The following is a 22,828-nucleotide window of genomic DNA, read 5'->3' as shown; positions in this document are numbered from 1 at the left end:
ATGAAGATCAAAGAGCACAGCCTTTGGTATGGATTACATCTCAGTGTCAAGGAAACAAAAATCCTTACCATTGGACCAAATAAACAACATTCTTATCAACGTAGAAAAGATCAAAGTTGTCAAGGACTTCATTTTTCTTGAGGCTGTAAATCTTTACAGGAGCAGAAAGCCTCATCTTTCTCCCGTAGAACAGCTGGTAGTTTCAAACTGCTGACCCTAAGGTTAACAGCCCGAATCGTAAGCACTACACTACCAGAGTTCCTGTACCTCCGCCAAACGACAAACAGGAGATACTAGTGCTTTTATCCCACATTTATCTGGCTGGAACACATCTCATAGTCAGACAATTCCTGCTGTTTGACTGCACATGTGTTGTCACCACCTACTGAGATTCCAATTCTTGGACACACAGAAGGCCTAGCCTGTCTGTTTGGGTAGCACAACCTCAGAGGATACAGATATGTCCTGCCCTGACCTCTAGAGGACACACTACTGCAAGCACTAACCTAGTTCTTTCAGTCTTAGGTTAGAAAAGGCCAGCTCACTAATGTCTACGATACCAATCTCTATGCATTCCATTTCATAATTGATGACTTCCAATTTTCCTAGATTCATTCATACTTTGTACATTCCAAGTCTCTATTATCAATGGATGGCTGTGGCTTTTTCTTCTCATTTTGAGTTGTTCCCCATTAGCAACTGAAAGTCCTAAAAGTTTTACTCCCTTTGTGTCAAAAGCTTTACTGTAACCCAACTTTACTTTGAGGAGCTGGTTTTTCTATAGTTGTATTTTGAGTGCCTTCCAATTTTAGGGGCTCATCTTCTGGCATTATATCTGACAATATTCTCGTACTAATCATCATGTTTCAATATTCAACAATCTGGTGTTATTTGACAGTGTTCTACTGCTATTCATAAGGTTTTCAGTGGCTAAACATTTATGTAGCAGTCTGCTTTTCCTTCCTTCTTCAAAGTTTTAGTCTAGATGCTCAGCTGAAACCTGTCAAACATGGGTGACCCTACTGATATTTAAAATACCACTGGCATAGCTCCCAGCACCACAGCAACACATAGTATGACAAACTGACAGACGAGTGGTGGTATTAACATTTGTATAAATGATATTTATATTACTTTAGACCTAGTATATAGATATTTTAGCTATTATATTTAATATTTTTAAATAAATCTTAAGATATTAATGTGCCTTTTTAAAAATAATGAAGCCAACAGTAAATGTTTATATAGCAAAATTTTATTTTAACTTTATTTTGAATTTTAAATTTCCATTAATATGCCATACTTTATTTACAAAAGTTGTTATTGTCATGTGTTGTTGAGTTGGTTCAGACTCATAATGACCCTGTATGGGTTTTTGAGGACCTGCTAGTGGCTTTGAAACACTGTTCTTGAGGTTAGCAGTCAAATGTTATTCTACAGTGTACATGAGGACTCCATTTTAGTTAATTGTTGTTGTTAAGTGCTGTCAAGCCAATTTTGACTCATAGCAACCCTGTATAGGGTTTCGGAGGAGTAGCTGGTGAGCTTGAACTACAAACCTTGCATGCAGTTCAGCACATTAATCCACAGTGCTACATATGTTGTTGTTAAGTGCCGTCGAGTCAATTCCGACCCATAGCAACCCTGTATATGGTTTCCAAGGAGAAGCTGGTGAGCTGGAACCACTGACCTTGTAGTTCAAAAGGCTTTGCAGTCTTGCGCATTAACCAAATACTCACTTAAATACTACTTTATAATGTGCAATTTACACAGTGATAATAAAGGAGTCCTGGTGTGGCACTGTAGGATAAGCACAAGACCACAAGGTCAGTTTGAATGACAAGGTCGATGGTTCAAACTCACTAGTCACTCCTCAGAAACTCTACACTGGGTTATTATGAGTTGGAACCGATTCGGTGGCACTTAACAACAAAAACGATGATAAAAAAATTCCAGGTTTTAGAATTTGTTTGTGTTTATTTTCTATATTTATATCATATTACATAAGCTTTACGATAATTTTATGATAGAGAAACCCTATGACAGTAAGACAAATTGTTTCAATGTCAAGCAGCTTACTTCAGCGATAGAAGAAATACTTTTCAGGTAAGTGCTAAGTACTTATTTATAATAAGGTTAAGTTACTTTCCCCTTCTTAAAATAGTAAATGGAAGGAAGATTTTCCTTCATATACAATTTACAAAATTAAACGGATCATAGAATTCTTTCATTTTCTGAAATGGAAATAGGTACCTTCTCAGGCTCACTGATTCACTTATAGAAATCTCCTGACACAATATTTAAATAAAAACGATAAAAAGCCTTTAACTATGAAGGTCAATAAAAATACATTTTAATTATTCTACATATTCATATTTACATTAGAAATGCTTGTAATTGTCCGAAGGGCACATTTTGCAAGCCAGTCTCCTGCCCATAGGCACACAGCCTTTCTCAGTCCATGACTGAACTAGGAAGTGTAGCCAACATTGTTTTGCTTTTTCAATTTGGAGCTGTTTTTTGTTAGAGATATTCCTGCAGCTATGACATCCAGTGGAGTCCTGGTGTGGCACTGTGGGTTAATGCGCTGGACTGCAAGGTCGGTTTGAACCCCAAAGTTGGTGGTTCAACCTCACCAGTCACTCCTCAGAAACCCTACGGGGTTGCTAGGGGTTGGAACCAACTCGAAGGCAGTTAACAACAACATCCATTAAAATCAAGTATTAAGTGAAAAAACAGAAATGCTTGAAACTAAGTATTATACCTGTATCAGGAAGCACATTTTAAAATAAAAATTGCCAACCTTACCTTGTTTTTGAATTCCCCATTAAAAGCGAACTTGTTTTCTGGTTTTCCTTCTGGCACTTTATAAAGTCTAAACCATTTAAGTGTGGCTTCCAAGTAACCTGGTTTGTACTTCCTGACATCATCAATATCTATAATTGAAAAAAACAACAACAAACTTTTCATTAAAAACCAAGTCATTTAATTTAATGGCAGAATATTGGACTTAGCGAAGCAGAAAAAAATAGGTCTTGTCAAATGTTGCTAAGTACCAGTATAATTATTGATATGTATTGCATCACCTCTGGATTTCTGCTTTTCTCATATTAAAGACATTATTCTCATCATTCTATAAACATTTATTAAATAACTTCAGAAGTTGTTAAGTACTTCTTTTCCTCAAAGAGTTCAGGGATCTAGCTCAAAGGAACAAACAGACAACAAACTGTAGTAAAGTGAAATGAGGTTTCAATATAGATACAGACAAAGAAGGAAAAGTCACATAAGAGGAAGTTAAAGAAATCAGAAAACAACCTAAAAGTGAGATGCACATTTCCAAGCAGACAAGAGGGGAAAAGGCTGAATGTGTAGCACACAAAAAAGCAAGGAAGTATGTTTCAGAAAACACAAAACACAGCTAGTAATGTGTGGTTTGGGAATTAGCTTTACCAAGTGTCAGGTGTGTTTATTCCCAAATCATTTACACCAATTACATCTATTATTTTAACTCTTGTTGTTAGGTGCCATTGAGTCGATTCTGATTCACAGCGACCGTAAGCACAACAGAAGGGGACTTAAGATATGTCAGTCCATTTATCATTACAAAAAGAATTGCTATAAAATTAAATCACAATTGTCCCAGAGTCAGTGACATAGCCACAGAGGACTAGAGCGGAGAGTGGAGTGTCCAGCTGATAAGAAGAGACGGCATACGCATAAGAACACCCACACTTGCAGATAATACCAACTTGTCCTGGCTTTAATGACTGGATGATCAGAGCTCAACCAGAAGTAAAAAGAAGAGGGAAAAAAAAGTATTCTCATACAATTTGATGAACTTGACCTACAACTATGGAAGCAGTAGCTCAAAAGAGGGAACAAGTCCTAATAGCAAGAATCATTCCCACCTCCTCCACACACAGAGTAGACAGGAATGGGCAACTTGGACATTGGCTACCCAAAATGGGGAATGGGGGGCTACAAAGGCAAGAAGTGACTGGCTTACAAGCTTTCAAGAGGGAAGCAAGATCCAGAGGGCCTGGAGGAAGGTAGAATCTCCAGTGTGTAGTATTCAATCTGACTAGGCGGGGCTAATGCAATGAAATGCAGATGGGTCGCTTGTGATACAATAGTGAATAATTGTTATCAGGACTAATTGTGAGGGTTGGAAATGTAAAGGTAGACATTTTCTAGCAAGGAGGGGAGTGATTAACTTTTCAGTCTAGGATCGGAGGTCCCTAGGACCATCAAGGGAGAAGAGCAGAGAGCAGGACCCTACCCAGAGAAGCAGTGATGCCTGAAATGGAGCCAGAGATGATAATGTGGAGCGATGGAACAGCTGGAGACTTTAGATCCAGAGAGGGAGAGTGACTGTGTGCTGAAGACCTGGGGGGCACAGGGGAAGGATTGTAACCATGGCAATGAGACGATATACGATAGAATGAATGTAAAACCAATGTGTTCTCCCATGTAAACTATCACATAATTCACAATAAAACATTAAAAAAAATTAAATCACACTTATAAACTAAAATTAAATCAAACTTCAAAAAATACATTTATTTTGGCATGGGAGAAGTTTACAGAGCAATTATTTTCCAATTCAAAATTTGTTGTTGTTGTTAAGTGTCGTCAAGTCAGTTCCGACCCACAGCAGCCTTGTAGAAGGTTTCTAAGGAGCGACTGGTGAGCGTGAACCACCACCAATCTTGCAGTTCAAACCGACTTTGCAGTCTAGCGCATTAACCCATAGCGCCAATCAGTACTCCTTATACAAAACTTACACAAGTTATATTCAGACACTGGTTGCAATCCTGTCATTGTAACAACATTCTTCTTCCTTCCTTCCTGGGTTCTCCTTTTCAATTCTAATATCTTTCCTACCCATTTCTGCCTGTGAATTCTGTTTTTGGGCAAAGGTGACCCACTGCTCTTGAACGGTTGATTGTTCTGAGAAATACTTTCCTCAAATGTGTTACTGTTTATATTATACCTCTATCTATTGTTTGGCTCTTATCTAACAATAGGTTGTTGTTGTTAAGTGCAGTACAATTGTTTTGGGCTCATAGGGACCCTGTATAGGGTTTCCCAGGATCCACTGGTGAGTTTGAACTGCCAACTTTGCTGATGTGGATGGAGCAAAGCTTTCAGGACCTTTATTTGCTGCTAGAGCATTACTCAAAATTAGAACCACTGCAAACATTTATTAATAATCGGAATGCGGAATGTACAGAGTATGAATCAAGAAAAATTGGAAGTTGTCAAAAAGGAAATGGAGAGTATAATGACAGATACTCTAGGCATTGTTGTTATGTGACATCAAGTCAGTTCTGACACACAGCGACCCCATATATGGTTCCTGAGGAGTGACTGGTGAGCTTGCGGTTCAAAGAGTGAGCTAGTATTGACCGTTTTCAATCTCACATAATCATATGACTTACTCTGCTGGGAATAACAAATGTAAGAGGAATGATGTAGCAATCATTGTCAAAAAGAGCACCTAAAGTTCTATCCTGACGTACAATGCTGTCTGTGATAGGATAATATCCATATGCCCTGAAGGAAGTCCAGTTACTACCATCACTATTCAAATTTATGCACAAACTACTAAAGCCAATAATGAGGAAATTGAAGAATTCTACCAACTTCTTTAGTCTAAAATTGATCAAACATGCAATTACGATGCACTGATCATTACTGGTGATTAGAATGCAAAAGTTGAAACACAGAGGAAGACATCAGTGGCTAAAACGTATGGCCTCAGTGACAGAAATTATATTGTAGATCACATGATTCAATTTTACAAGATCACCGAATTATTAATTATAAATACCCTTTCTCAACAACAAAAATGGTAACCTTACACATAGACCTCACCAAATAGGATACACATCTTATAACAAGAATAAGAAAAGAGCTCAAGATTAGAAAGAAAAACAAATAAACACAAGTGTCTACAACTATATAAGAGGCATCAAAAAGTTTGTGGAGAGATAGAGCAGCTGCGGATCCAAGGACCAGGGACTAAGAAATGCTGTGTGCCAGCAGGCAGGAGGCTGGCTTGCAAAATGTGCCCTAAGGACATTTAAATGAATATATAGTTTTTATTTTATATGTGAATATCAAATATTTTTGCTATGTTGATTTGTGAAAAATCAGATGCAAAAGGAAAGCCACAGGGAGGAAGTAGGATAACTGTTGTTACAGGGACGGGATTGTAATCATGTATATGAAACAAAACTTATGATTGGTTGACAGTAAAGTTGATGATCTTGTCTGTTAACCTTCACTCAATTCACAATAAAAAGTTTTAAAAGTTTGTGGAAAAATGAAATTAGAAGACAACGGAATTTTCCTAAGAACTTTTTGAAGCCCCCTATGTAGATTACTTTGCAAATGAATGGGGAATAAATTTTAGATATGAGTGACCTGGATATCTTCTGATAAAATGGATTTTAGAAGAGCCTTGTGAGGAGGACAGGAGTGACCTATCTAGAAGAAGGGCAATGTAAGGGAAAAGTCAACAAGTACAAATAGTTGGAGGGATGACAGTTGAGTATGCATATAATGTGTGAGAAACAGTAAGATAGTACTGTGGTTGGAGCAAAAGAGAGGAAAAAGTGTTAGGAGACCAGATTAGAGGAACAGACACAGGTCAGTACATGGGACTCTAATGGTCACACACTAAGGACAACTGGACTTCCCTTTGAAAAGAGAAGCTATTGGAGGGATCTGAACAGAACAGAGAGCAAAAAGCTCTATCTGATGTGTGGGGAGCCAATGCTGTCAGGTACCCTTGAGCTACCTACACTTATATTGACCCCATGTAAGGCCGATCCTGTCTGAGCCCCTTATTGCTGCCACAGTGTCAATCCATCTTGTTGAGGGTCTTCCTCTTTTTTACTGACCCATCACTTTTCCAAATATGATGTCTTTCTCCAGAGACTGGTCCTTCCTGATAATATGGACAAAGAATGAGAGACAAGTTGTTGCCACCCTTGCTTTTAGGGAGCTTTCTAGCTGCACTTCTTCCAAGACAGATTTGTTTGTTCTTCTGGCAGTCCATGGTACTTTCAATAGTCTTCTACACCACTATAATTCAAATGCACCAATTCTTCCATGGTCTTCCTTATTCACTGTCCACTTTAACATGCATTTGAGGCATCTGAAAATATCATGGCTTGGTTAAGGTATATCTTAGTACTCAAAATGACACCTTTGATCATGAACACTTTAAAGAGGTCTGTTGCAGCAGATCTGTGTTATGCAACATGTAGTTTGATTTCTTGACTGCTGCTTCCATGAGTGCTGATTGTGGATCCAAGCAATAAATCTTTGATAACTTCAATCTTTTCTCCATTTATCATAATATTATTTATTTTACAAGTTGTGAGGATTTTGATTCCCTTCATACTGATGTGCAATCCATACTCAAGGCAGTAGTAGTGGATCTTCATCAGTAAGTCTTTTAAGCCTCTTCCCTTTTAGCAAGCAAGTTTGTGTCATTTGATACCACAAGTTGTTAATGAAGTCTTCCTTCAATCCAGATGTCATTTTTCTTTATCGTATAAATAATTATCTGCTCAGCATACAGACTAAGTATTATGAAAGGATATAAATTGGATGCATGCCTTCTCTGATTTTAAACCACTCTGTATTCCCTGGTTCTGCTAGAACAAATGTCTCTTGGTCTGTGTACCAGTACCTCATTAGCACAATTTAGGGTTCTGGAATACCCATTCTTCATAATGTTATCCATAGTTTGTCATGATCCACACAGTTGAGTGCTTCTGAATAAAGCACAAGTAAGCATTTTTCTGGTACTCTCTATTTCATCAAGATTTTTCTGACATCAGTATTGATGGCCCTCATTCCATGTCCTCTTTTGAATTCAAACTGAATTTATGCAATTATTTATAAATTAACTTCAGAAAAATTTTAGTTGTGTGTGATGCTGATATTGTTTGACGATTTCCACCTTCTACTGGATCACCTTTCTTGGAATGAGAACAAATTGGTTGGCCAGGTAGCTGTCTTCCAAATTTCTTGACACAGACGAGTGAGTTTCCAGTGATGCATCAGTTTGCTGAAACATTTCAATTTGTATTCTGTCACTTTCTGAAACCTTGTTTTATCACCAATGACATCACTGTTACTTGGACATCTTCTTCCAATATCATTAGTCCTTGATCATGATACCTGTTGAAATAATTATTAGACAAGAATAGTTTTGAAGAAGTAGTAATAAATTGTCAGATTTGGGATGTACTTAGAAAGCAGAGATGAGAGAAATTGCCTATAGACAAGAAGTGGGGAAAGGTGACTATAGGGAAGTAAATTATTTATTATGGCCTTTTTAGCAAAAATTTTCCATATTGTGATACATTATAAATTCTAGCCTCTCTGCCTGTGATTATGGCCACATTTTCGAATGGCTTGCTAAGGAATAAAGATTAAGCTGGAGCTAGACGTTTACCTATGCTTTACTGACTATACAAAGGCTTCCAATTGTATGGATCATGACAAGCTATGGACAACATTGCGAAGTGTGAGTATTCCAGAACACTTAATTGTGCTCATGAGGAATCTGTACATGGACTAAGAGGCAGTTGTTTGAACAGAACATAGGAACACCAAGTGGTTGAAAATTAAGAAAGGTGTGTGACAGGGTTGTACTCTTTCACCATACTTATTCAACCTGTACGCTAAGCAAATAATCTGAGAAGCTGGGTTATATGAAGAAAAACGTGGCATCAGGATTGGAGGAAGACTCATTAACAACCTGCAATACGCACATAATACAACCTTGCTTGCTGAAAGTGAAGAGGATTTAAAATATTTGTTGATGAAAATCAAAGACCACAGCCTTTGGTATGGATTGCATCTCAATGTAAAGAAAACAAAAATCCTCACCACTGGACCAAAAAACAACATTCTTTTCATTGGAGAAAAGATTGAAGTTGTCAAGGACGTCATTCTTGCATCAACTATCAACACTCATGGAAGCAGCAGTCAAGAAATCAAATGATGTATTGCATTAGGCAAATCTGCTGCACAAGACTTGTTTAAAGTGTTGAAGAGCAAAGATGTCAGCTTGAGGACCAAGGTGAGCCTGACCCAAGCCATAGTATTTGCAATAACCTCTTATGAATGCAAAAGCTGGACAGTGAATAAGGGAGATCATAGAAGAATTGATGCATGTGAGTTCAGGTGTTGGAGGAGAATAATGAAAGTGCCATGGGGTGTCAAAAGAACTAATAGATCTGTGTTGGAAGAAGTGCAACCAGAGTGTTCCTTGGAGGTCAGGATGGCCAAACTTCTCTCTTTCTTTGGCAATATTGTCAGGAGGGTATTGTCAGTCGCTGGAGAAGGGTATTATGTTTGGTAAGGTGGAGGTTCAGAGAAAAAGAGGAAGACCCCCAGCAAGATGGACTGGCAAAGTGGCAGCATCAATGGGCTCAAGCGTGGCAACAACTGTGAGGTTGGCCCAGGATCGGGCAGTGTTTTGTTCTGTTGTGCACAGGGTTGGTACCAACTCGATGGCACCTTACAACAACAACAAAGGAGTAAAGTTTAAGAAACCCTGGTAACACAGTGGATTTTGAGCTGGACTGCTAACCACAAGGCCAGCAGTTTGAATCTACTAACTGCTCTGTGGGGGAAAGATGAGGCTTTCTGCTCCTATAAAACTTTACAGCCTTGAAAACCCTATACAGGGTCATTATGAGTCAGAACTGACTCAACGGCACACAACCACTACCACCAAGGAGAAAAGCATACAATGGAACTAGGGATTAAGGATGACCCCTCCTTATTAGAAGGTATGGCTGAAGTCACCACCTTTAGTTTCACTTGTGGGTATGGTCTGACTCCAATGAATAAGACTGTTTTAGACAAGCTAGCTCTCTTGCCCTGGATCTTACATCTGGCTCATTAAGTCTAATCTAGTTCATGGGACTTCTGGCCCATCACCTGACTTGACTTACCAGCTCCCACAGCCTTGTGCATAAACAGCTTGTCATGTGACCTGCCAATTTCTCAGTTCCTGAGACTACATGGTAATAAGATTTCTCCAGAGTGATCTCTGAATTATGGATTTGGGATTTGCCAGCCTCCACAATTGAGTAAGCTATTTCCTTTGACAGTAGTGAGTTTTATGAGATTTGCAGCATATAGGAGAATCCTGGGGCTCAAGGGAAGGGAGGAGTGGTGATTGATGGATAGGTGATATGCTTTCAGGCACTTGTTATGTGGTACAGTGCTACTTGAAAATGAATTTAAATTAGTTTAAATTATATATTGCAAACTCTACAGCAACCACTAAAATAAAACTTAAAATTATGTTAAACCCCTGATTTTTTTTTTTTTTTAATTACTGAAAGGGCTCAACAGCAGAATGAAGTAGAACAGAGAAAACAGATAATGAATCTGATGACAGATCATTAGAAATTATCCAATCTGAAGAAGAGAAAAGAAAAAAGAAAAGAAGAAGGAAAATAACCTTAGGAACTTGTGGACAAGAACAAGAGACAGAAAGTGAAAAAAGGAAAGAAAAAAGTAAGGAAATAAAGGCTGCAAATACCCTGAATTGTGAAAGGCATAAATGTACAGATTCAAGAAACTCAACAAACTCCAAACAAAACAAAACCCAACTGAAAACTGAAAACTAATGATAGATGAAAATCTTGAAGACATTCTGAGAACACTGTTGTTTTTGCTTTTAAGTGCCAGTGAATTACGTACAGGGAAAAAACAATGTAAGTACTTAAACATTTCTCATCAGAAACCACAGAAGCCAGAAAACAGAACATCTTTAAAATTCTGAAAGAAAACTTTCATTCCAGAATTATATATTCAGCAAAAATATTTTTTAAATGTAGGCAAAATGAAGATATCCTCATTTAAAAAAAAACACTGAACTATGAGAATTCATCAATATCAGATATAACTAAGGAAGTTATTCTGTCTTAATGGAAATGATACCAGAGAGAAATCTGAAACAGAAAGGTCAACAGAAGTTATAAATATATGAATATATGTAATTATTTTTCTCCTCTGAAGTACTTTGAAAGTAAAATGTGTAATAGTGCCTGTGGGGATCACAATGCATAAGAAGGTTTTATATATATATATATAAAACAAGTCCACAACTCGTCTGTCAGCTTGTCATACTGTGGTGGCTTCAGTGTTGCTATGATGCTGGACGCTATGTCAACGGTATTTTAAACATCAGTTTCAGGTGAGCTTCCAGACTAAGATAGTCTAGGAAGGAGAGGCGGACTATTTCTGAATGGTTAGCCACTGAAAACCTAATGAATAGCAGAGGAACATCATCAGATAATACTACTACAAAATGAAAATAATATAAATAGCAACTGAATATTGTCAGATACAGTAACCATGAGATGATCCCCTCACACTGGATGGAAGTTAAAATGTGAATGGGGAACAGCTGCCTCTTTAGAGTAGACTGTGATGAGACAAATAGAATAAAGCTTTTGGTACATGGAATGTAACAAGTGTGAAACTAGGTAAATTGAAAGTTGTCAAAAATGAAATGGAACCCCAAAACATAGATATCATAGGCTTTAGTGAGTGGTATTGGCCATTTTGAAGATGACAATCACATGGTTTACTATGTCAGAAACTACAAAGTCAAGAGGTTGCACCAGTATATGGGCAGGGAACTCCTAGAAACTCAAGCAGGATTCAGAAGAGGACTTGAAATGAGAGATGTCATTGCTGATGTCAGATGGATCTTGGCTAAAAACAGAATACCAGAGATGTTTACCTGTGTCTTATTGGCAGTGCAAAGGCTTTCAACTGTGTGGATCAAGACAAGTTATGGATAAAACTGCAAAGAATGGCTATTCTTGAACTCTGAATTGTGTTAATAAGGAACCGACACAGAGACTAAGAGGCAGTTGTTCTAGCAGAACCAGGGGAAAGACTGGTTTAACATCAGGCAAGATGAGCATCAGTGTTGTATCCTTTCATCATGCTTAAACAATCTGTATGCTGAGCAAATAATCCCAGAAGGTGGGTTATATGAGGATGAATTTGACATCAGGATTGAAGGAAGATGTCACTAACAACCTGTAATATGCAAATGACACAACCTTGCTTACTGAAAAGGAAGAAGACTTCAAATACTGATGAAGGTCTAAGACTATTGTCTTGAGTATAGATGGCACATCAATACAAAGAAAATAAAAATCCTCACAACTTGATAAATAAGTAATATCAAGATAAATGGAGTAAAGATTAAAGTTACCAAAGACTTCATTTTACTTGGATCCGATATGAACATTCATGGAAGCTACAATGTAAAAAAATCAAATGATGTATTGCAGTAGATAAATCAACTACACAAAACTTCTTCAAAGTGTTGAAGTGGAAAGGTGTTAGTTTGAGGGCTAAAATGTGTCTGATACAAGCCTTGGTATTTTCAATAGCCTCATATGCATGTGAAAGTTGGACAGTGAATAAAAGAGATCATAGAAGAATTGCTGTGTTTGTGTTATGGTGTTGGAGAGGAGTATTAACACTACATTAGACTGCCAGAAGAATAAATAAATCTGTGCTGGAAGAAGTACAGCCAGAATGCTCCTGAGAAACCAGGATGGTGAGACTTCATGTCTCATACTTCCGACATATTATCATGAGGGACCAGTCTCTAGAGAAGGGCATCATGCTTGGTAAAGTGGAGGATAGGCAAAAATGAGGAAAACCCCTTAATGGGATGGATTGGCCCAGTGGCAAAAGCCATCGGCTCAAACATGACATCAGCTATGAGGACGGCGCAGGATCAGGCAGAGTTTCATTCTGTTGTGCATAGGGTTGCTGTAAGTGGGAAATGACTCAATGGCACATAACAAGAATATATAACATGCAGAACATAAATGAGGAAGAGTAAAGGAATTTATAAGGGACTTTGTATCTAATGTGGGAATATATTAAGTATGCCTAGAGCAGACAGTGTAAGAATATGAAAAATGAATATGAAAATGAAAAAATTCAAATAGATGAAACACTAAAATATTCACACTGATTAAAAGAAGGCAGGAAAGAGAGAACAAAGAAAAAAATGAATGAAAAATAGAAGAAATAATGGAAGAGCTAAATCCTAGTGTGGTGCTATGACTTAATGTGCTGGACTGCAAAGTCCTTTGAACTGCAAGGTCAGCAGTTTAAGCTCACCAGCCACTCCTCAAAAACCATATATATATATATTTATGTCATGTATATCAAATAATGTTATAAAAATACACCAAACACTAGCCAAAATACAACTGGAGTGTCTAGATGGCTATTACAAAATAAACTTTTGAATAAATAGATAAAGAGGGACTTCACATAATGCTGTTGTTGTTAAGTGTCGTTGAGGTAGTTCCAACTCATAGTGACCCTATATAGTTTGCAAGGAGTGGCTGGTGAGGTAGAACTGCCGACATTGTGGTTCAAACTGACCTTGCAGTCCAGTGCATTAACCCACAGATACCTACCAGAACCACTCACATAATGTAGAAAGGGTTCATTCAAAAAGAAAGGAAATTATAATTCCAGGGCAGGATGGTAGAGTAGGCCAGACATATTGAGCAAACTCTCTGCAACAAGGTAGAAGACCATGTGAAACAGGTATGTATACATGGCGATCCTAGAACCTGAAGTTCACAGGATAGGTTAGAGAGGCGGATTGAGGGCCAACTGGTACAGGAAGCTGAGCAGAAGCAGCAAGAGGAAAACCAAAAAACAAAACAAAACCATATATATATACATATATATGTTTATTGTTGTTGTTGTTAAGTGCCAGTAAGTTGGTTCCAATTCATAGAGACCCAATATAGAGTTTGTAAAGTTTTAAATCTTTGGGGCTTCAGAAATTCTGAGCCTTTTCCTACTAGCTGGTAGGCTGGAACTGTGGACCTTCTAATTTGCAGTCCAGTGCTTATCATATGGAGACATGGTATATAAATATGTTGATGTTGTCAAGTGCCGTCGAGTCAGTTCCGACCCACAGTGACGCTGTATAGGGTTTCCAAGGAGCAGCTGGTGAGTTTGAAGTGACGAACTTGTGGTTCAAACCAACTTTGCAGTCCGGTGCATTAACCCACAGCACCACACGAGGACTCTAAATTTGTATATCTATGTGTGTGTGTGTGCTATTGTTGATGTTAGGTGCCATTGAGTCGGTACCAACTCATAGTGACCCTATGCACAACAGAATGAAACACTGCCCAGTCCTGGGCCAAACTCACTACTGTTGCCACGCTTGAGCCAATTGATGCTGCCACTTGGCCAATCCATCTCGCTGGGGGATCGTCCTCTTTTTCTCTGATCCTCCACCATACCAAACATGATATCCTTCTTTAGTGACTGGTCCCTCCTGACAATATGTCAGAAGTACAAGAGACGAAGTTTGGCTATCCTGGACTCCAAGGAGCATTGTGGCTGCACTTCTTCCTACACAGTTCTTTTGGCAGCCTATGGCACTTTCAATATTCTCCTCTAACCCCATAACTCAAAAGCATCAATTCTTCTACAGTATTCCTTATTCACTGTCCTGCTTTCACATGCAAATGAGGCTACTGAAAATATCATGGCTTGGGTCAGGCTTACCTTAGACCTCAAGCTGACATCTTTGCTCTTCAACACTTTAAAACGTCTTGTGCAGCAGATTTGCCTAAAGCAATACGTTGTTTGAGTTCTGCACTGCTGCTTATGTTGAGTGTTGATAGTTGATCCAAGAAGAATGAAGTCCTTGACAACTTCAATCTTCTCTCCGTTGATAAGAATATTATTTATTGGTCCAGTGGTGAGGATTTTTGTTTTTTTACATTGAGATGCAATGCACACTGAAGGCTGTGCTCTTTGATCTTCATCAGTAAATATTTTAAGTCCTCTTCACTTTCAGCAAGCAAGGTTGTATCATCTGCATATCGCACATTGTTTAATGAGTTTTCTTCCAATCCTGATGCCATGTTTTTCTTCATATAACCCAGCTTCTCGTTCAATATACAGGTTCAATAAGTATGGTGAAAGAATACAACCCTGTCACACACCTTTCCTGATTTTAAACCATTCAGTGTTCCCATGTTCTGTTCAAACAACTGCCTCTTGGTCTATGTACAGGTTCTTCATGAGCACAATTAAGTGCTCAGGAATACTCATACTTCTCAATGTTGTCCATAGCTTGTCACGATCTACACTATTGAAGGCCTTTGTGTAGTCAATAACTATCAAGTTGGTTCCTACTCATTGTGACCCTATATAGGTTTTCCAAGGAGGTGCTGGTGAGTTCAAACATACCTTGTCTTGTGGTCCATTGCTTATCTTGCATTGCCATACCAGGACTCCATACCAGGTCTAAAAGTTTATTAACTGAATTGGTTTTTCAAAGAACCAGTTTGAGTTTCATTGATTATTCTAAGATTTTTTAGTTGTTTTCTGTGTCATTGATGCCTGCTTTTATCTTAATTATTTCCTTCATTTTGCTTGCTTTGAGTTTCAATTGCTCTTCTAGTCTCTAGTTTTTGTTTGGTTTTGTGAAAAGTGACAAATTAAGTTATTGATTTGAGGCCTTTCATCTTCTCTAGGGTAAATATTCAGTATTATAATTTTCCCTTTAATTAGTACTTTTGCTTTATCCTAGGAATTATAATATGTTGTATCTTTGTTTTTATTTGGTTTGAAATATTTTCTAGTTTTTGCTAAGACTTCCTTATAATTCAAAAGTTATTTAAAAATATGTATAGTTTCCAAGTATTTGGACACTTTGTGTATGTTTTTCTGTTCTTTTAGCTTCCTTATTGTTAAGGAACATATTTTTATGATTTTAATTCTTTCTAGTTATTTTACATTTGTTATGGTTTTCAGTGTGGCCTAGAATATGGTTCATCCTGATGACTATTTTCTTTATTTTTAATGTGTGTTCTGTTCTTGATTTGGGACGAGTTCTATAAATATCAGTTAGTTCATATATTTCCATAGTATATCCTACTGACTTTCTGTTTCTTCTATCAGTTACTGAGAGTGTATTGTTTAATCTCTGCTTTTAATTGAGTATTTGTCTATATCTTGTTTCGTTTCTATTAGGTTTTTCTTTATATATTTTGGGACTTAGTTGTTATATATATAAATTATCTGTGTGGTTATATGAAGAAAAATGTGGCATCAGGATTGGAGGAAGACTCATTAACAACCAGCTCAGATTATTTATTTTTTAATAGTATCTGCTTACCCAAACCAAAAACCCAAATCCATTGCCACCTATTCAATTCTGACTCAAAGTAAATCTGCTCCTTTGGGTTTCTTTTCCCAAAAAGATATCCTTGTTCTTCCTCATGCAGCTTTTGGAGATGGATTTGATCTGCCCACTTGCAGTTAGCCATCCAATGCTTAACCCACTATATCACCAGGGCTCCTATCTGCTTACCCAGAATATCTAAAGATTGTCATGTTTCCTATGCTAATAAGCATACCCTTCTCATCTTGCTTGCCCTTTACATCCCCATTCTTCTTCTCCACATATTCTATTCTTATCAAGTCAAAACTTTTACTAAGATTATATATTGACATCATGAAATATAATGACATCATGAAAATAGTAGAAATTAGCATACTTCAAAAATAAATATTATCAAAGAAGGCAATTTTACAGAGACCTATGTGTATTATATTAGAAAACACCCTGTAGAAAAGGTTAGATAGATTTAAACATATATGCAAGTATTCATGGGGAACACTGAGACTGGTTTTCATGGCCTAAGTGGGACAGAAGTAAATAGTGATGCATGCTCAACCTTGGGACAACAGGACTTTGTGATACAGGGATCGAGGCTTAGTCTGAAGAGGAGAAATAATACTAAGATGCTTAACTGTCTTACAATTGGTTTCCCTTGCCTACTATTGTAAAAAAGACACTTAAGTGGGATAGAAAGGAATGTCAGGAAACATGATTACAGGAAGTCTGGAAGCCCGTCTTCAGCCTGTAACTGATTGGAATACCTAAAAGGGGTTCTAGAACTTGCCCAGTGAAATAGGCCTCCTGCAGAGCCTTTGCAGTGTATAGGACCTTAGGTGGAATCCTGAGTTCCATCCAGAAACTTCTGAGGTGGGACATTCCCACTAGAAAGGACAAGCAGACAAGTCTGGAACAGCTAGAGTCACAGAAGATACATCTTCAAAGAAAGATCATCAGAAAAAAACCCCCAACAAAAATGGCAGTACGACTGGCTACTACAAGAATAAGCAAGTTGTTCACCGAGAAGCCATCAAGGCAAGCAATCAAGTCCCTTCAGGAAAACTCCACTCTAAGACTGAAACTCAAAGGGATCACATGAGCAGACATGTAAGCTTCCTGGAAACCATGTTGGTCTACTGGAGAGTGGAGGAGGGGGAAAGGCAGCAATGAAGAAATGGGCTCAGTTCAACCATGTTCCATAGACTCTTGTTTACCTGAAGAAGAGAGTGATAAGAGGAAGGGTTCGTTGGTCCAAAGTGTGGTAAGACCTGGGGATGCCTGAGGCCATGAACAAGGACACAGCCACAGAGGGCTAGAGCTGAGAGTGAAATATCCAGCTGATATAAAGTGAGAGGAGGCACACAAGAACATCCAAACTTGCCAATAGTACCCATTTGACCTAGCCTTGATGGCTTGATAATTAGAACTTAACTAGACGAAGATAAAAAAGACAACAATTTTTGATAAAGGAAATGAGGATAAATTGCTACAATGTGATAACTTAACCTATACGCATGGAGGTAGTGGCTCAAAATACCAACAGAGAGGGAAGGAGTCTTCACATCAAATATCAATGTATCCTCTGTATACAGGGCAGATAGGGACCAGCAACATAGACACTGGCTACCTAAAATGAGGTAGGTGATAAAGGCATGAAGTGATTAGCTTACAAAGTTTAAAGAGGGAGTTTAGGCTAAGAATGTGGGGGGGAAGAAAGAGTCCCCATTGAATAGTTTTCACCTTGTCTAGATGGGTCTGTTAAAAAGATATGGGGATAAGATTCTTAGGATTCAACAGTGAATAACTGTTATTATGACTAACTGAGACTGTCACAATTGTAAAGGTAGAAGGTTTGTAACAAAAGAGGGGAGTAATTAATCTTACAGTCCAGAAAACAGCGGACCCTAGGACCATCAAGGGAGAAGAGCACAAGCGAAATCTGAATCCTTATCCAGAAAAGCAGCGACACCAGAGATGGAGGCAGAGATGGGGACATGGAGAGTGGGAGCAACTGAGGACTCTAGATTCATGGAAAGAGAGCTGGTGGCCAGGAGGAAGACTTGCAGAATGTGCCCTTTGGCGGTACAAATTTTTATATAAGCCTGATTGTTTAAAAAAAAAAAAAAAAAGAGCTAAAATGAATAGAGAGAAATTGTTAACTAATGGCACATGGAGGGGATTACAATCATTGTAATGAAACAAAGCATATGATATGTTGAATGTAAAACTGATGATCTACCCTGTAAACCTTCACTCAATTCACAATAAAAACTTTAAAAAATATGTATATATATATTCATTACTAGTTTACAACCATACAGGTACCTACATCTAGAAATTCAAGTAAGTTTTCTTACCTGAATTTCATCTGAAGCATATAACAGAGTAGTTGAAAGCACGGGCTTTGAATCAGACAGATCTCCATTCAAATTCTAGGTCTATCACCCGATAGCTTCTCTAAAGCACTTAACAAAGAGATAAATTCCTCTAGAAATCTATCTCTGGATCCTTTCATTTAAAATTGTGTTTCCTTTAGCATTCACTTTGAAAAATATTTTAGGGGGTCTTTATACTTATAGAGAAAGACAGGTGGCTAGAGCTATGGGTTCAAAATACTTGCTAGAATAACAAAAATTAGAGTTGAGATAAATACTAGGTATCTCTTGATAACTAGATGATTAACCTCAACAATTTTAGAGATGAGAAAAAATTTCCAGGTTAAAGAGCAGATTTAGAATTTAGGTCTCCCACATTCTTTACCACATCACAGAAATCATGGCTGACTCCTAAAAAACACTGGAAGAAGTCAAGGTACAAAATAAGTAACAGCTCTCTAGCAACTTTATTCTACTTTTAGTTATAGATTTGTCCCTGGTTTTCAACATTCTCTCTTCTGTTTTGGCACACCCACATCTATCAAATCATATCTATGAATGAAATCAAGGCGTACTGGTGGTGTAGTGGTTCAGCATTTGGCTGTAACAAAATGGTCAGTGGATGGAACCCACTGGCCACTTGAAAGATGGAGCAGTCTACTTCCATAACACTCTGCAGCCTTGGGAATCCTACAATGCAGTTCTACTTTGTCCTATAGGGTCGTTATAAGTCGGAATCAACTTGATGGCAACAGATTGGGTTAGTATTATTGAAATCACAGGAAGAATACATTTTTCATTGGGTTGCCATTTCTTAATTACTTAAGAACAATCCGTCAAGCTACACTCCCAGAAAGCAACACTGTCCAAAGTCAGAAAGTCAATTGTCCCCAGGAGTGTTCACAGAGATACACTACAGTGGTGAAGAGCACAGGCTCTGGAGCCAGAATGCATTGGAATGATTTTACTACAAGTTCACTGCTTAACTTTACACAAGTTATTAACCATCCCCACCCCAATGTTTCAGTGTTCCAATTTGAAAAAGCTTAGAACAATAGTACTTCTTGATTGAGGTTGTATGAAGATTAAACATTATATTCCAAAAGAAGCAATTAGCATAGCTATTGGTGGTAGTGGTGGTGATGTGCAGTGGAATCATTTCAGACTCATAGTGAAGGGTTTTCAAGCACATAGTAATTGTTTCACAAATGTCAGCGATATTAGGAGACAATTGTGATGTGCCAGGCCCTCTCTATACTAAGAGTATATTCTACTGACTTCCAACACCACTTACTCCTTTGTGATAGAAATTTTAGTTCAAAAACAGTCATACTTATTTAAAAGTTGCTACATTATACATTTTAAATTTATTTAAGTAGCTAAGTTATTTAAAGAAAAAAAAAAAATCTCAATTCTTCAGGTTGCCAAGTTAAACAAGAAACTTTTCTCCTAAAGATGACTATGTTATTTCTTTCCCGCAATGATAAGATAAAGTTATGTTTTAAGACAAAAACATGACACCATATTATTCTGTTCATATTTTGACAATAATAATTACAGACACAATAAGAGTATTTTTTTGTTGTTGTTGTTTAGTGCCATTGAGTCTGTTTCAGTTCACAGCAACCCTGTATAGGGTTTCCAAGGAGCAGCAGGTGGATTTGAACTGTCGACCCTGCAGTTCAAATGGACCCTGAGATCCAGCACTTAGCAAATGAAAATTTAAGCCAAACAGGCTCAGTTTCAAAATGCTTATTCCTTATTTGAAGGAAAATATAAGAATTATATAGTGTTATGTGACTTTTAAATTTTTCTAAATGTAAGTCAAAATTCTAACTATATGCATTATCAGTTTACATATTAATATATGTAAACTCTGATAAATTTAGCATATGTACAGTGCTGCCATTTGAAATAACCCAACTATTCCATTTTAAATAATTATCTTATTACTCATCTTAGAATATATTTACATAGATATCATTATTAGGATTTTAGTATTTTTTTTTTCTCATTCTGTATTTTTAAACACAATATAATCACTGAACAGACAACAGTTACTGCTGGACAACAGACAATATATAGCCTTTATTTAGAGACCAGACAAATATTTACTGCCCTGTAATTTGAATAGCATCTAGGCCTATGACATTACTTCCCTTGACATAAAATCCTTAGGCATCACTGGCAGTTCTGAAAAGACACAAACATCTGACTGATGAATATCTGAAGCCCTATATTATAGTGGGTGGTTAAATCAACCAAGAGAGAAATTATACATGTCCTAGCATTTCAATCTTCTGAAAAAGCTCTGAACTTGGTTATTCATAAGCCAGCACTATTATCTTTAATGGTCATGGCATTCTCTAGTAACAATTTAGGTGCCTAAGAGTCTTATTAACTCTTTCAGGCCATTAAGGTACTATTAAGAACATTAGGTCCTGGAACCTCATTAGAGTGCACTACATGATCTTAGTGGTCTACAAGTGTTAATGAGCCAGTCAAAGTGCCCAATTTTCTTTTAGGGAGTGATCTAGTAAGTACAAGGCTTTGGTTTCAAAAGCTATTTTGATTTTTTTTTTGTTTGTTTTAACAACAGTTCTAGTTTCAGTAACTTAAAAGGTTTTAAGTGGTAAAGTTAAAATGACAGAAATATAGCCAGCAAGAAAAATTTCTTTCTAATTGAACTATGTATTCTCTGATACAATGGCAAGTTTTAGTTCATAAATATCAAAATAAAAGGATACTATACTTTAGCAAAACCTGCACAGACTCTTACTAGGATCAAAGAAGTTATTTCTTCACAAATAAAGCAACTCTAAAATTATCTTAAAGAATTATAACTGTGTCTGTATTAATATAGTTTAAAATATATCTCTTGAGATGACCACTGTCTATAAAAGAAAACAGGATGGATTTAGGTATTAAATGTCTACTTAACAACAACAACAACAAAGGAAATGCTAAAGAAAACATTTTTTATAAATAAATATGTCTATACTGTTGTTGTTCTTGTTAAGTGCCATTGAGTCAGTTGTGACTCAGGGTATTCAAGGAGTAACTGATGGGTTTGAACAGCTAAACTTGAGGTTAGCAGTCCAATGCTTATCCTACAGTGCTACACCAGAACTCCAATTTCTATATAATGCACTCGGAAAACAAAACAAAAAAAATATATAGGATTTAAATTTTTTTCTAGTAGACATCCTTCCCTGAATATTTTCAGTCTTTCCTCCTACTTATGAGACTCAATTGAAGTTGTCAAGGACTTCATTCTTCTTGGATCAACTATCAACACTCACGGAAGCAGTAGTCAAGAAATCAAAAGACGTACTGCATTAGGCAAATCTGCTGCACAGGAACTTTTCAAAGTGTTGAAGCGCAAAGATGTCAGCTTGAGGACTAAGGTGCGCCTGACCCAAGCCATGGTATTTTCAATAACCTCATATCAATGTGAAAGCTGGACAGTGAATAAAGAAGAATTGATGCTTTTGAGTTATGGGGTTAGAGGAGAATATTGAAAGTGCCATGGGCTGCCAAAAGCACCAATACATCCGTTTTGGAAGAAGTGTAGCCAGAATGCTCCTTGGAGCCCAAGATGGCCAAACTTCATTGCTCATACTTCAGACATATTGTCAAGAGGGACCAGTTACTGGAGAAGAATATCATGTTTGGTAAGGTGGAGGGTCAGAGAAAAAGAGGAAGATCCCCACCAAGATGGATTGGCCAAGTGGCAGCATCAATGGACTCAAATAAGGCAACAGTACTGAGGCTGGCCCAGGATCGGGCAGTGTTTCGTTCTGCTGTGCATAAGGCCGCTATGGGTTTGGTACCGACTTGATGGCACCTTACAACAACAATGCAAACTGTAGCTGAAAAAAATGAAAACAAGTCTACAAGAGTGAAAATATGACCTCGAATATATCCCCCCTGAATTTAAGGATAATTTGAAGAATAGATTTGATACATTAAACACTAAAGACTTAAGACCAAAAGAGTTGTGGGATGATATTAAGAACATCATATGTGAACAAAGCAAAAAGTCATTAAGCAGACAAAAAAGAAGGAAAAGGTCAAAATGGATGTCAGAAGAGACTCTGAAACTTGCTCTCCAGTGTAGAGATACTAAAGCAAATGGAAGAAATGAGGAGGTCCTAGAGCTGAACAGAAATTTCAAAGATCAGCTCGAGAAGATAAAGCCAAATAT

At 37.4% G+C, this 22,828-nt stretch overlaps 1 protein-coding gene across 1 annotated transcript in view; it reads right to left on the bottom strand.

Moving 5' to 3' along the window:
* The window catches only part of PPA2 (pyrophosphatase (inorganic) 2), a 148,252-nt gene that overhangs the window by 28,304 nt on the left and 97,120 nt on the right, over positions 1–22,828 (bottom strand). The window contains exon 7 of the mRNA XM_006874556.1: positions 2,809–2,936. Coding sequence (XP_006874618.1) covers positions 2,809–2,936 — 128 coding nt within the window. The remainder of the gene's footprint in view (positions 1–2,808; positions 2,937–22,828) is intronic.

Source organism: Chrysochloris asiatica, unplaced genomic scaffold, assembly GCF_000296735.1.
Source record: "Chrysochloris asiatica unplaced genomic scaffold, ChrAsi1.0 scaffold00285, whole genome shotgun sequence".
NCBI classification, from domain to species: Eukaryota; Metazoa; Chordata; class Mammalia; order Afrosoricida; family Chrysochloridae; genus Chrysochloris; species Chrysochloris asiatica.
This window is presented reverse-complemented; position numbering and strand designations above follow the sequence as displayed.